General features: G+C 41.8%; 1 protein-coding gene across 2 annotated transcripts in view; it reads right to left on the bottom strand.

Annotated features, from left to right (window-relative positions):
- Nucleotides 1–13,776, bottom strand: part of DEPDC7 (DEP domain containing 7) — a 217,186-nt gene that overhangs the window by 38,095 nt on the left and 165,315 nt on the right. For both annotated transcript variants that reach the window (XM_069223519.1, XM_069223520.1), the window contains exon 5: nt 12,743–12,957. In XM_069223519.1, the coding sequence (XP_069079620.1) occupies nt 12,743–12,957 (215 nt within the window). The remainder of the gene's footprint in view (nt 1–12,742; nt 12,958–13,776) is intronic.

Below are 13,776 nucleotides of genomic sequence, written 5' to 3'. Positions count from 1 at the left end.
AGCTAAGATGAATAGATTTCTACAATACTGTGATATGTTCCATAGGCAGCAGCAATTAAAGACAGCAAAGAAATAGCTGCCTTCAGAGGGAGCACAGGTTTTCCAACAAACATGGAGAGTGAAATAAGAGGGCAGGTTGTTTCATTTCACTCAGCCAGAAGCCACTTAAGAGTTAATTCGCATAGACATCTGAATGTCAAAGATGTCAAAATTTAGTTTATTAATTAACAGAAACCATAAAATCCGTCCCTCACCATCGAAAGATGCAAAACATAACCTTTGATAATACATAATACACTCCTCATTTGGTTTACAAATATAAAACAGATTAAAGTTATAATTAAATAGTAAGAGGGCAAAGTCTATACCAAGGAACCCCTTGGGTTTATGTTTCAATGCGAACATCATTACAGTCTTAATTACAACTACATATGCGCCCCGTGAGCCCCTCATACGACTGTTTGAAGATGTGCAGATGGATAACATGTTTTATATTTTAAAAGCATGGCTGGATACTTCTTTACATAATTCCTAGCCGCGACCCCTCAACAAGTCATTGATAAAATGGTGCTAGCACATGATCCCTACACAGCTCCTAAGATTCTGGGGGATACAGATGTAAGTGAGGTAAAAGTCTCCACAAAATGAACCAGCCTAATGTTTAGAATCTCACTTCTGGGATCAAGCGCTTCAATTAAGGCATGTCTACATGTTCGGATCCCTACATTGTTAACCCATTCGCTGCCAGGCCTTCCCCTCCCTCAAGTGGCAAGCCTTTTTTTGGCTATTTGGGGAAGTTCGCGCTTCGGCCCTCATAACATAAGCTGCCCATGCCAAATTTGCGTCCTTTTTTCCAACATCCTAGGGATTCTAGAGGTACCCAGACTATGTAGGTTGCCCTGAAGGAGATCAAGAAATTAGCCAAAATACGGCGATGGTTTGCGGTGATAAAATCACAATCTTCCCAGCTTTCAGGAACAGGCAGAGTTGAATTAGAAAACCCAATTTTTCAACACAATTTTGTCATTTTAGTGGGACATACCCCATTTCTGCTATTTTTGTGCTTTCAGCCTCCTTCCAGTTAGTGACAGAAATGGGTGAGAAACCAATGCTGAAAAGTAGACAAAATTCTGAATTCAGCAAGGGGTAATTTGTGTAGATCCTACAAGTGTTTCCTACAGAAAACAACAACTGAAATAAAAGAATATTGAAACGGAGGTGAAAAAACAGCCATTTTTGTCCACGTTTTACTCTAACTTTTTCCTGCGATGTCAGATTTTTTAAAGCAATATACCGTTACGTCTGCTGGACTCTTCTGGTTGCGGGGATATATAGGGCTTGTAGGTTAATCAAGAAGCCTAGGTACCCAGAGTCAATAAATGAGCTGCACCTTGCAATGAGTTTTCATCCTATACCGGGTACACAGCAATTAATTTGCTGAAATATAAAAAGTAAAAAATAGGTATCAAGAAAACCTTTGTATTTCCAAAATGGGCACAAGATAAGGTGTTGAGAAGCAGTGGTTATTTGCACATCTCTGAATTCCAGGGTGCCCATACTACCATGTGAATTACAGGGCATTTCCCAAATAGACGTCTTTCTTTACACACTATCTTACATTTGGAAGGAAAAAATTGAGAGAAAGACAAGGGGCAACACCACTTGTTTTCCCTGTGTTTCCCCAAGCCTCCCAATAAAAATGGTACCTCACTTGCGTGGTTAGGCCTACTGCTCGCGACAGGAAACACAAAATGGACACATCACATTTTACAGTGAAATCTGACATGTTCTGTGCAAAGTGCCAAGCTGTAGATTTTGGCCTCTAGCTCAGCCGGCACCTAGAGAAACCTACCAAACCTGTGCATTTTTTAAAACAAGACACGTAGGGGAATCCAAGATGGGGTGACTTGTGGGGCTCTGACCAGGTTCTGTTACCCAGAATCCTTTGCAAACCTCAAAATGTGTCCCAAAAAACACTCTTTCCTCCCATTTCGGTGACAGAAAGTTTTGGAATCTGAGAGGAGCCGCAAATTTCCTTCCACCCAGCATTTCCCCAAGTCTCCCGATAAAAATGGTACCTCACTTGTGTGGGTAGGCCTAGCCCCCACATCAGGAAATGCCCAAAACACTATCTGGACACATCAAAATTATCAAATACAAAACTACCTGTTTATTTTTTGTTCACATGCATTTTTGGTCTTGGGCTCAGCAGCCATCTAGGGAAACCTACCAAACCGAGACATTTCTGAAAACTAGATACGCAAGGGAGTCCAGGGAGGTATGACTTGCGTGGATCCCCCAATGATTTCTTACCCAGAATCCTCAGCAAACCTTAAATTTAAGTAAAAAACAAAAAATATATACTTTTTCTCCCATTTCTGTGTAGGATCACTGCACCGGTACAAATTTCCTACCTCCCAACGTTCCCCTCAGTCTCCTGGTAAAAATGATAACTCACTTGTGTAGGTGGGCCAAGTGTCTCTGACAGGGAAGAGCCCAGAGACACAGAGACAGAGACACAGAGACAGAGACACAGAGACAGAGACACAGAGAGAGAGACACAGAGAGAGAGACACAGAGAGAGAGAGAGAGAGACACAGAGAGAGAGAGAGAGAGACACAGAGAGAGAGAGAGAGAGACACAGAGAGAGAGAGAGAGAGACACAGAGAGAGAGAGAGAGAGAGACACAGAGAGAGAGAGAGAGAGACACAGAGAGAGAGAGAGAGAGAGAGAGAGAGAGAGAGAGAGAGAGAGACACAGAGAGAGAGAGAGAGAGACACAGAGAGAGAGAGAGAGAGACACAGAGAGAGAGAGAGAGAGACACAGAGAGAGAGAGAGAGAGACACAGAGAGAGAGAGAGAGAGACACAGAGAGAGAGAGAGAGAGAGACACAGAGAGAGAGAGAGAGAGACACAGAGAGAGAGAGAGAGAGACACAGAGAGAGAGAGAGAGAGACCGAGAGAGAGAGAGAGAGAGACCGAGAGAGAGAGAGAGAGACACAGAGAGAGAGAGAGAGAGACACAGAGAGAGAGAGAGAGAGACACAGAGAGAGAGAGAGAGAGACACAGAGAGAGAGAGAGAGAGACCGAGAGAGACCGAGAGAGACCGAGAGAGACCGAGAGAGACCGAGAGAGACCGAGAGAGACCGAGAGAGACCGAGAGAGACCGAGAGAGACCGAGAGAGACCGAGAGAGACCGAGAGAGACCGAGAGAGACCGAGAGAGACCGAGAGAGACCGAGAGAGACAGAGAGAGACAGAGAGAGACAGAGAGAGACAGAGAGAGACAGAGAGAGACAGAGAGATATATATATCTCCTGGTGTCTAGAGGTTTCTGCCCCCCCCTCCCCCCCCCCACCCACCAGGCAGAAAAGGGCTAAATATTTTGCCCACCCAGGGACCGGCCTTTGCCCAAGGGGCCGCTCCCCTTATGCGTAAGGATAATAAAAAAAAGCCTCCCTTGTGTCTAGTGGCTTCTGCCGCCCCCCTCCCCCCTTCCCCCAGGGGCAGAAATGGCTGAAAAGCAATTTGACCTCCCAGGGTGCGACCCTTGCCGAAGGGGTCGCTACCTACACATAAAAGGGGGAGAGAAAAAAATGATCCCTGGTGTCTATGGGTTTTCTGCCCCGAGAGCAGAAATGGCCGAAAAATGATTTGCCTCCCCCCCCTCCTCCGGGGAGTGGCCCTTGCCCAATGGGCCGCTCCCTTTATGTCCATTTCAAAACTACAACAAAAATCCCTGGTGTCTAGTAGGCATTTCTGCTGCCCGACTTGCAGAGACATGGATGGAAAAGAAAGGCCTTTCCTTTCCTGCCTCTGCTGGCCCCCTCATCCCGAGCAGAAGAGAAACACGAAGCATGGGAAGTGACCTCTGATGAGGTCAGCACACTCTTGCGTGCTGACGTCAGACGTCCTTGTGGGGTTTTGGAGAGGGGCTGGTGTCAGGGGTGGAAGGGGGAAGCCACTCCCATTCCAACCATGACCTTGGGGGGGCGGCCCTCGAGGTGAGCACTAGTGCTTCTCCCGAGGGCTGGTAAATGGACGTAATGGTTGAGTCCATGGCACCTCACAGGCACAGCCACCTCACAGGCACAGCCATGGACGTAACCATTACGTCCATGGCGAGCAAGGGGTTAAATTCATTCAAAAAAAAAATTCCTTTGAGTCACCAGGGCTGGGTAGATACAAACCACGTGTTCCAATGTCTCTATGGCCAAGTGGCAGAGACAACATTCCTGGTTGGCACTTTGTCTCATTCTTCCATTTGGGTAGAAAATCTACTGTGGGCATGTCCCCATACCTTAGTTTTAAAAAAAAAAGTTTAATTCTCAGGGCACAGGGTGCCGCCAGTAATAATGATTCCCGTGTATTGTGTACGATTTAAGGACTAACCAGCCGTGCAACCTTTTGGCCAGTTCCTCCCGGTCTTCTAGCCAGCTATGCAATTTGCTTGATTTATTCACCACCTTCTTAAATGCTGGGCAGGACAGTGACAGGTGCCAGGTATCTGCCAAATCTAGACGCTTAAGGCCTATTTCCGGGTATTCCTCATAGTTACTGTTGCCCCTTTCTAGGTTGATTGCCTGCCATACTAGTTTGGCCAGCGTCCCATCAGGGGCTTGCTGCAACTTATGACAGCACTTGACAAATGCTGCTGGTCTCGCTATGGTCTGCCTTACTAGGGAGAATTCTAATCTGACCTGGGCTGGTGAAGCCACTCTGGGTAGATGGAAAACATGCTTATATGATTTTACCAGGAGTCTATCCAAGAGTGTTGTCTCCGGTACCCAAATCATCTTCGTACCATAAGCCAGTGTTGGCAGTAGTTTCTCTCATTACTGCTGTTAAAGGTTTAAGGGAGTGCCCACGAATGGCCTTAGCTAGGGTTCCAAACGCGTGAATAAGTGAGTGTGCCTTTTTTGTTATCCCTTCTCTGTGACATGATAGTTTCCTCTCAAATCTATTGTGACCCCTAGGTACCAACAGGTGGCTACCTCCTCTGTTGTCTTGCCATTTAGGTACCATTTGCGTTGATTAGAGGGCCTGCGATTGAGGGCAATAATTGTAGTTTTGTTCTGATTTATCTCCAGCTCATTTATTTTAGTATAGTCCCCTAGGCTATCCATCAGTTTACGCATCCCTACTTTGCCATTACTTAACAGGAGCACGCCATCCGCGTAGAGTATGATGGATAGCAGATATCCCCCAATGCGGTTGAGTGGGCGGATAGACTATTTAGTCTTGTGGAGAAATCTGCAACATAAAGATTAAAAAGTAATGGAGCTAGAACACAGCCCTGTTTCAGATGGACTGCTGTTTTAACAGCCCTAGATAAATGTGTGCCATCCCTGAGTTTTACCTTTACCCATGTGTCCGAGTACAATAGTTTTATAGCATTTAAAATATTTGGGGGGGGGAAGCCCTATAGCTGTAATTTTGTCCATAGGTTACTACTGGGTACACAATCAAATGCTGCTTTAAAGTCAACAAACCACAAATAGTGGAGTCCCAGTTGCCTTTGCCCTATTGATGGTCAGACCCAGGAGGTTTGTTATTGTCTCTTGGTTTTTTAAAAATCCTGTTAGATTTATTGGAAGCTTACCCATTTTCCACGACCCATGATTCAAGGTGCTGCAACAGGCATGTAGAGAAGTATTAAGATCCACATCTAGTAGGGCGATTAGTCTAATTTTTTGGAGAGGCAGCCATTCCCCCTTTGTATATGAGATCGATTATTGAGCCCTTACAACTTGCCAGAGCTTTTCCAGTTGACAAAACAGTTAAACAATGCTGCCAGAAACACTGCCCATCTTTGTTGATTCTTTGAATATTGCTTGTGGTGAACCAATTGGGCCAGTTGCACAATCTGATCTGGAATTCCCAATGATCTTTGTTATCTGTGACATGGTGATCTCCCGAGTATTCATGTCATCTTTCTCCCATTGAGTTTGCATTTTCTTTCCCTGAAGTGTGTTTTCAAGAAACTGGCCCAGACTTCTTCAGTTATATTCGCTTTATATACGGCGGCTTTTGTGATGTGATTAATCAACCTCCAAAAGCGTCTTGAGTCTGATAAACCTGCTGCATAATGTAGTTTGTACACAAAGAAGGTGTATTAGAAAGGGGGAACGTGGTGCACCAAGGAGAGTATATAAACAAATTTCTTGACTTGACTATCTACAACGGTGCAGTACTAAGGGGAATACACCCTAACCCCAAAAGCTGACTGTAAAAACAGTCAAACAGACTACGTACATACCGTGGCACCCGTTGACCTAAAGTAAACTTCCTTAACTATCAGATGAGTAGAGGTAGGAGAAAGAGTAGAGGTAACAGAAAAGGTGGGTGTGACAACCAGATCCAGAGACAAGAAAACTTAAATGACAGGCACGATAACAAATATAGTTAACTTATCAAATGTGCCACTCTCACTGGATGGTACCACATTATTGGAAAAAGGTTTAAGTTTTTGCCCTACCAGTAGGGGGGAATATATGTAGAGCCAAATAGGATCTTTTTAGGTTCATTAGACGATTGAAACTTAAATACTTCAAATTAAATCCCACTAGTACTAAATGTAACGAGGACTTGGTCTCTCATGTGGATAACATACCATCTATACAAGAAGTGTTTGACACAGCCATGTTGCTCTCCATTACGAAACAAGAAGAAGTTCAGATTATTTTTTAACAAGTGCTGGAAGACTTGGATATTACCCGGAATGGAGGAGGGAGCAGCGGTTTGAGATGTAAATCGAGATGGATTCCTAAAACATCTGATAATAGGAATCTTGACACTTTTTTTATTTGGTGTGTAGGGATTTGGATTTACACAAACACAGTTTACCTAGAACAACCAGCAATTTTAATCGAGGAGAATGGAGGGCGCTTAAAGATCTGAGTCAAAACGACCAGATGATAAGACAGGCTGATAAGGGAGGTAATGTTGTCCTAATGAATAAAATTGATTATGTGCAGGAGATAAGTTCACAATTGAGTGATATACATTGCTACGAAAAAATGGACTCTAACCCAATTGTAAAACTCAGTGGTATTATTAATAATAAATTAGAAATTTGGTACCAATCTAATTTATTGAACAAAGATGAGTATCTGTACCTGAAGGTGATGAAAGCTAGATTTCCATGCATCTATACCCTGCCAAAAATTCATAAAGATCTGCCCTTTTCCCCGGGCAGACCCATTATTTCAGGCATAGGTGGTCCAACCGAAAAACTATCTGAATATGTGGATGTTTTTCTGAAACCTATAGTACAAAAATTACCATCTTATATTAAGGATACAATGCATATTTTAAGCATCCTCAATGATGTGGAATGGGAAGACGGCATGTTATTGGTCACCTTAGATGTAGTTTGTTTATACACGTGTATTCAACATAATGTGGGTCTGGAAGCTACAGAATGGTTTTTGAATAAGCAACCTGCGAATAGATGGCAACATACAAGGATGTTGTTGGAAATGATTTCCATGATTCTTGAGAATAATTTTTTCATGTTTGAGCAGGATTGGTTCAGACAAAAACAGGGGGTGGCCATGGGCTCCAGATTTTCCCCATCTTATGCGGGACTATTTATGGGCAGGTATGAGGAGAGGTGGGTCTGGGGTCCATGTGCTGCCTCTTGGCAGACTCATTCTCTATTGGGGGCGTTATATCGACGACTGTATCATGTTGTGGACAGGGGGTGTTGGTCAATTATGGGAGTTTGTTAAACATCTCAACTCGAATGATATGAATGTTAAGTTTACGTGTAAGCGTAGCACGACCAGCATTGAATTCATAGATGTAGAACTGTACATAGAGGATGGTCATATTGCAAGTAAACTGTTCCGTAAATCTACTGCCTGTAACTCCGTATTACATGCGGCAAGTGCACACCCTAAACACCAAATATAATCAATCCCTATGGGGAAATGGTTAGAGCATGGCGGAACTGTAGTAATGATAGGGAATTTGAAATATGTATTGAAGAGATGGGAAATCGTTTTAAAAGAAGAGGCTATAGTGACAATATTATCACTAAAGCACAGAATAGAATAATACATGTTCCGAGATATGCAACGTTGTCATCAAAAAACAAAGATGTTCGAAGGCACAAGAATGAGAAGGTGAGATTAGTTACAGATTTTACTGATAGTACGAGGATTTTGAAGAAATATATCACCAAACACTGGCATATTCTATTGAGAGATAAAAAAATGTGAATTTTTAACTAATAAGCCTATCCTCACCTTTTGAAGGGGGAGGTCACTGAAAGAGATTCTTAGTCCAAGTTTTCCTAGAAATGTTCCCAAGGCAAATTGGTTACAAATACAGAGTGGGATTCTACAAATGTGGATTTTGTGGACTTTGCAAATGGGCCTGTCATGGACAGAAATAATTCTTTAATCTTTTGGGTGAGACATTTCCCATTAGGTCAAATATGAACTGTAATACTCCTTTTGTAGTCTATGTTTTAGTTTGTAAGTGCAAGAAATATTATGTTGGTAGCACTATCCGACCCTTAAAAGCAAGAATTGGCGAACACGCTAAAGCTTTGGCTCAACAGGATATTAGATATGATATGATCAGTTGTGGATCTCAAAACACAAGGGTTGGTTTTACTTTCTTTGGCTGTGAATAGGTACTAAACAATCAGAGAGGTGGCAATAGGGAATTAACGTTAGGTAGAAGAGAAGCAATGTCGATAATGAGGTTAAGGGCAGTAGAAGATGGATTGAACTCAGATAGGGAATTGGAATATTTTTTGGGAGACTGAAATACCACTATATAAGAACTTGCGTTACAATTTGTCAAATATGGTAGTACAATATGTATCAAATTCTTTAGGATAAGATAAAGGAATGTTATTTCTGTAATAACTGTTTAATAATTAACCAGTAATTGTTTATCCTCTCGTCAAACAATGTGATGGAATGGTATGTAATTTTGTGTATGTATAATCTTAATATTTTATAATGGACTACATATGTGGTGATACTAGAGATAAGTTTGTAATATTCATTTCTTTACTCACACTTACCTTATAGTGTATTGTACTTTATTGTGATTGGTTACATAATGATTTACTCTTTGGTCTAATCTCATAAATCACTATTTGTTGTCACAGTATAAATAACCTAGGGTTAAATGGCTACAATAGTGCATACAATGTTTTTTCATGGGTCATTTTTTCTAATTAGGTTCATCTTCATATTAAAGAATTATTTTCTTAATTTTAATTGTTTTTGTAATAGGGAAGAGCAAAGTCTTAATACTGCTCTATCCACATAACGGATGGATTAATTGTCCACCGTTTTTCCAGCTGATTTACAGCGCTAGTCCTGTGTTTATGTTTATAAAAAACATTAGGCAAGTGGTCCCTTTTTTTATTTCATTGTAGGTCGAGCTTTCATTTGCGACCAAAAGCCACGCCGTACACGGCGTCTTCAGACGTTTCTGGTAACAGCTTACGAGCTGTTACCCGCGTTTACTTGGCGTTTGGTCTTTGTAGACCAAAAGACACGCGGAGAATCTCACATGGGGCGGTGTGCAGGCGGGCCACGCTCTGTGTTAATTTACTGGAGAGATACGAGAAGGTACGCAAATAACAAATAGGTATTGAAACTATGCGGGCTTAATTTTGTTAACAAATGATTACTGGGCATTACAATTGGGCAGGCGATAATGTAATCAGTTCCTTTTGCTAAGGGCATGCATTATTACATGACGGATTACAGAATGGATAGCTAAAGTGTATTTATTTATATTCTTCTTGCGTAGGATTTCCCTTTGACAGCTACATACTGAGTGGAAATAATATTAGTATATTAATTCTGACTACGAAGATGTTAATTGTTTGGAACTCTGTATAGTTTACATAGCGTTTGGATTATCGCAAGATAATTTTGGACTTCTTTTCTTTTCGGTGAATTCAGATTATTTTGGGTATATTCAGCTATTCGTGTATAATGTGACAACAAATTGATTATACTGCTAACTACAACTCAAACACCTTCCTTTTCTCTCATGGTTTCTCAATTTAATACACTCACACAATATTTGCATATGGTTCCTATCTTTTCACTTTTTGATATTGTGACGGTGAGTGCATGATAGTGGCAAGTCACTTTTTGGTGTCTGTATGATTTAACGTCTGAAGTTCTCTTTGGGACACTGACTTATGTCACAAAATTCATTTTGTGGATATTGGGCTGCACGTTGGCACTAGCATTGGATACATCAGCTAACTGATTTATTGCAACAGAAATGAGTTAATGTTATGCTCTCTTGAGGACTCTTGAGTTCCAGAAAAACCTTCTAAGAGGAACGACTATATTCCAGCCCTGAGGAAGTCAAATGACGAAACACGTGTTGGCTGAGATGTTGTTGTAAGAAATGTGGACATTTAGTTTTTCTATGGATTTCCACCCAAATTAGAGGTGATAAGGATTTCAAGAACATTTGTTTGGAACTAAATGGACTTTAGAAATTATTATAACAAGTTTTGTTGTATGCAGTTCACTTGGACTCAGATGGACTTCTGAAATTGGATTTGTGTATATGATTTAGACTGTATATTAAATGAGATCATTATAACAATAGTAAATCAAGATTCGACATGTTTGATGTACTCATCTGATAGTTAAGGAAGTTTACTTTAGGTCAACAGGTGCCATGGTATGTACGTATGCCGCATAATGTAATTTAGCCCAAAGTATTTCCGGCTGGAGATTTTAAAAGCACCATTTTTCCTTTTTTAGGACTTTCCTTTGATCTCTGAGTGTGCTGATGAGAGCTCCGTCCTCAGGGGCTCTTCGCAATTGCCTGAGCAGCTTACATAAAGCTGCTTTCTTTATACGGATTGCACGTGGCCATTGTGCGTCCTTCCAATACCCCAATTTGCCTCCCTATTTGTTTTTTACCAAAGGGTGCTGGCGAGTGAGGTCCTTAGTATAGGCCTCCCAGGCCAAGGTCAGATTTATAGTCCCCATATTTGCGAGCTCCAGGCTCCGCAGGGGCCTCTTCATCTTGGGTTTTAATGAAGTTGGTGGACTATTTTAATAGTTTACGGTTTCAGTGCCAGCTTCCCCCATATGGCATTCCACTTTTTCCAACTTACTCCCAGGGGACTGTATCTGAATTATCTGTGGGTTGTGATTGCTTTCTGCTCGCTCCAGGATTTTGAAATCCCTCATCCGGTTATACAGTGTATAATTAACCAACATGTAATCCAGGTACAATACCTTTTTCCCATCTTATCTCATCCATGCCGGTGGTGTGTTGGCTAGAATCCGTCCATTTAGGGAGAGACCAGCTGCGATCGCACATCTCTATTAATTTCTCTCCCAATTTGTCCTTTATAGTTGATGAGATAATTTGACTTGGCACTTCTACCATTTGACTGTGTTCTTCATCTGTACTATGGCATAAATTGAGGTTGAAGTCACCCGAGATCAACAAGTGTGGCAGAGATAGTGCTTTTTATGTAAAGTAGTTTTATCAGCTTGTTGGATTCAATTTTCTTCTTTTTTGGGTTAATGTATATATTAATTTATATTAACGGTACCCAAGTGTTTTTCCCCCAGCTGTCCAATCATACCAGCATAAAAGGTGAATCCTCCCTAATAGGTTCTGATAATTTCACTAGGAGGTTAGTATTAATATAAGTCACTAGACCTGCCTTTGCCCTTCCAGATCTACCGGTTTTCTCTGCTGGCTTGATGTATTCTTTGCATCCAATAAGAGGGATAGACACTTGGGCCCAAGATTCCTGCATCATTATAATGTCATGGGAGCCATGAAATTGTGTTACCTAAGTCTTCCAATTTTGCTTGCAGGCCACCAACTTTCAGTCTGCCATTTTTCGGTTCAGTTCTTATTCAGCTGTTGAGGTCCCTTCCTGTGACTAAGACCGAGGGGAGCCAGCGACATTCAGCCAAAGGGTCACGGTTTGTTAGTATCTTTCTTTACCCCTCTTTCCATATTTGGATCCTTAAGGGCTGCTGGGCTACGGATCTTTCAGTCATTTTGCCCTCTGTATTTTCATTTTGATTAGATGCGCTACTTGCCCCTCGCAGGACTGACCATGGCCCAATGTTTTAGTTTGGCTGATAGTCCAGACATCTGAATGAGTTGGATTATTTTTGATGAAGGGTTCTCTTTTTATATTCCTGGTGTGGGCACACAGGGACAATCTACTTATCTGACATATACTTCATATCTTGGAACAGGGAAAGGAAATGTGCTCATGAAGCTAACTTTAGATTTGTAGATATTTTTTCGTTAGGAAAAAGTTTTTGATAGAGCAAATGTTCTTTAGTCAAAGCTGCTCGGTCTTTCCCAATCAATTCTATAGCCCAGGGCAGAGTCTGAGTGACATAAGTGCACACTCCAGAGTACAGTTATAATCCAACTCGGAGTTGTGAACCACAGTGAAGTGTTCATGTAGGGTTCGGTCTTAATGTTTATGGACAAGTCGAAGATTTGACTTTGTGAATATTTTTGAAAACTAAAACTTCTGTAATCCATCCAATCAGTCCCAAATGAGTTAAAGCCAGCAGTTTCCTTTCAGACAGTATCAACATTTCTGGTGCAGGCTAGGTTCAAATGAGTGAAACTAATCTACAAACTGAACTATTTCAATTTTCAAAATACAAGATCACATTTTGTCATCAAGAGTGCTATCCCAACAAAACTAAACAGTCAGTTTGCAAAAGACATCAGAGTAACAGAGCTACTTACCAAGGAGTTCTGCAATTCCAGTGTGAATATCAAAGAAGTGATTTCGAAACAGCGGCTCCCTATCTTGATAGTGTCTGCTGATGGTATCAAACAGGAGTTGCTTCCATCTCTCAACTTTCTCGTGTTGCTCTGGCAGTTTTCTACTCACATCCACAACCATCTGATCTGGCAAATACTCTAAGCAATCTATTGCCGCGGATATCCATTCATCTGCCCTGCAAGAAAGAAAGACACTGTTCAACTGTAATCAGAAAGTCCTGCAGGCCATCTGTGGTTCAGTTTCATTGTGTAACCATCTCAACACATAGGTCCCCCAAAAGGGGACCAGACAGTGAAAAAAGTGCAAAAAGAAACACTCAAATGATGAAGTTTGCATTTGAAGAGAAGTGCGTTCAGATAGGTATTAGACCCACTTTGATCCCAGCATACTCTTACCTCACATCTTTTACAACACTTTATATCTAGGTACACACACCGGGATCTCATTCAGATGTGTGGTACAACAGTTAGCATGCTGTCTAGTGAACACTGTGTCAATCCACTAACAGACTATTCTAGACCAGAATCTAGCCTCATTTCAGTTCGGGAATATTGAGCTAAATTGTGGCCAAACATTTTGTTTCCAATATCCTACTTGCAAACTAAAAACCTACCAAGACTCTGCTGCTAATCGTCCAAATCCATCTTGGTGATCCACGCATACCAACCCACAAATCCTGCAGCACGGCTGCTCGATGCATGGAGCTACCCAGTCCATTTCTGAGTGCACTGTGGTCACTTCCTTGCTCTCACATGAAATAAGTGCAATAACTGCCGCCCACGGCCAAAGGATCTCTTGACCCCAGTGTCCAGTGCAGTTCCCAACCCCAAAAAGAAAACATGCTTTGTATAGATGGAAAAGTAATCCCACACACACACACGCTCATGGTACACAAGCTCCTCAAGTAGCCTTTGGCAACCTGTAATAAGGTTATTTGGCGTTTCTGAACTCCACTGAACAAAGTCAGACAAAACTCGTTAATTTTCTGCTTCAC

This window comes from Pleurodeles waltl, chromosome 3_1 (assembly GCF_031143425.1).
Source record: "Pleurodeles waltl isolate 20211129_DDA chromosome 3_1, aPleWal1.hap1.20221129, whole genome shotgun sequence".
Lineage (NCBI taxonomy): Eukaryota > Metazoa > Chordata > Amphibia > Caudata > Salamandridae > Pleurodeles > Pleurodeles waltl.
Note: the sequence above shows the minus strand (reverse complement) of the source record. Positions and strands in the feature narration are given on the sequence as shown.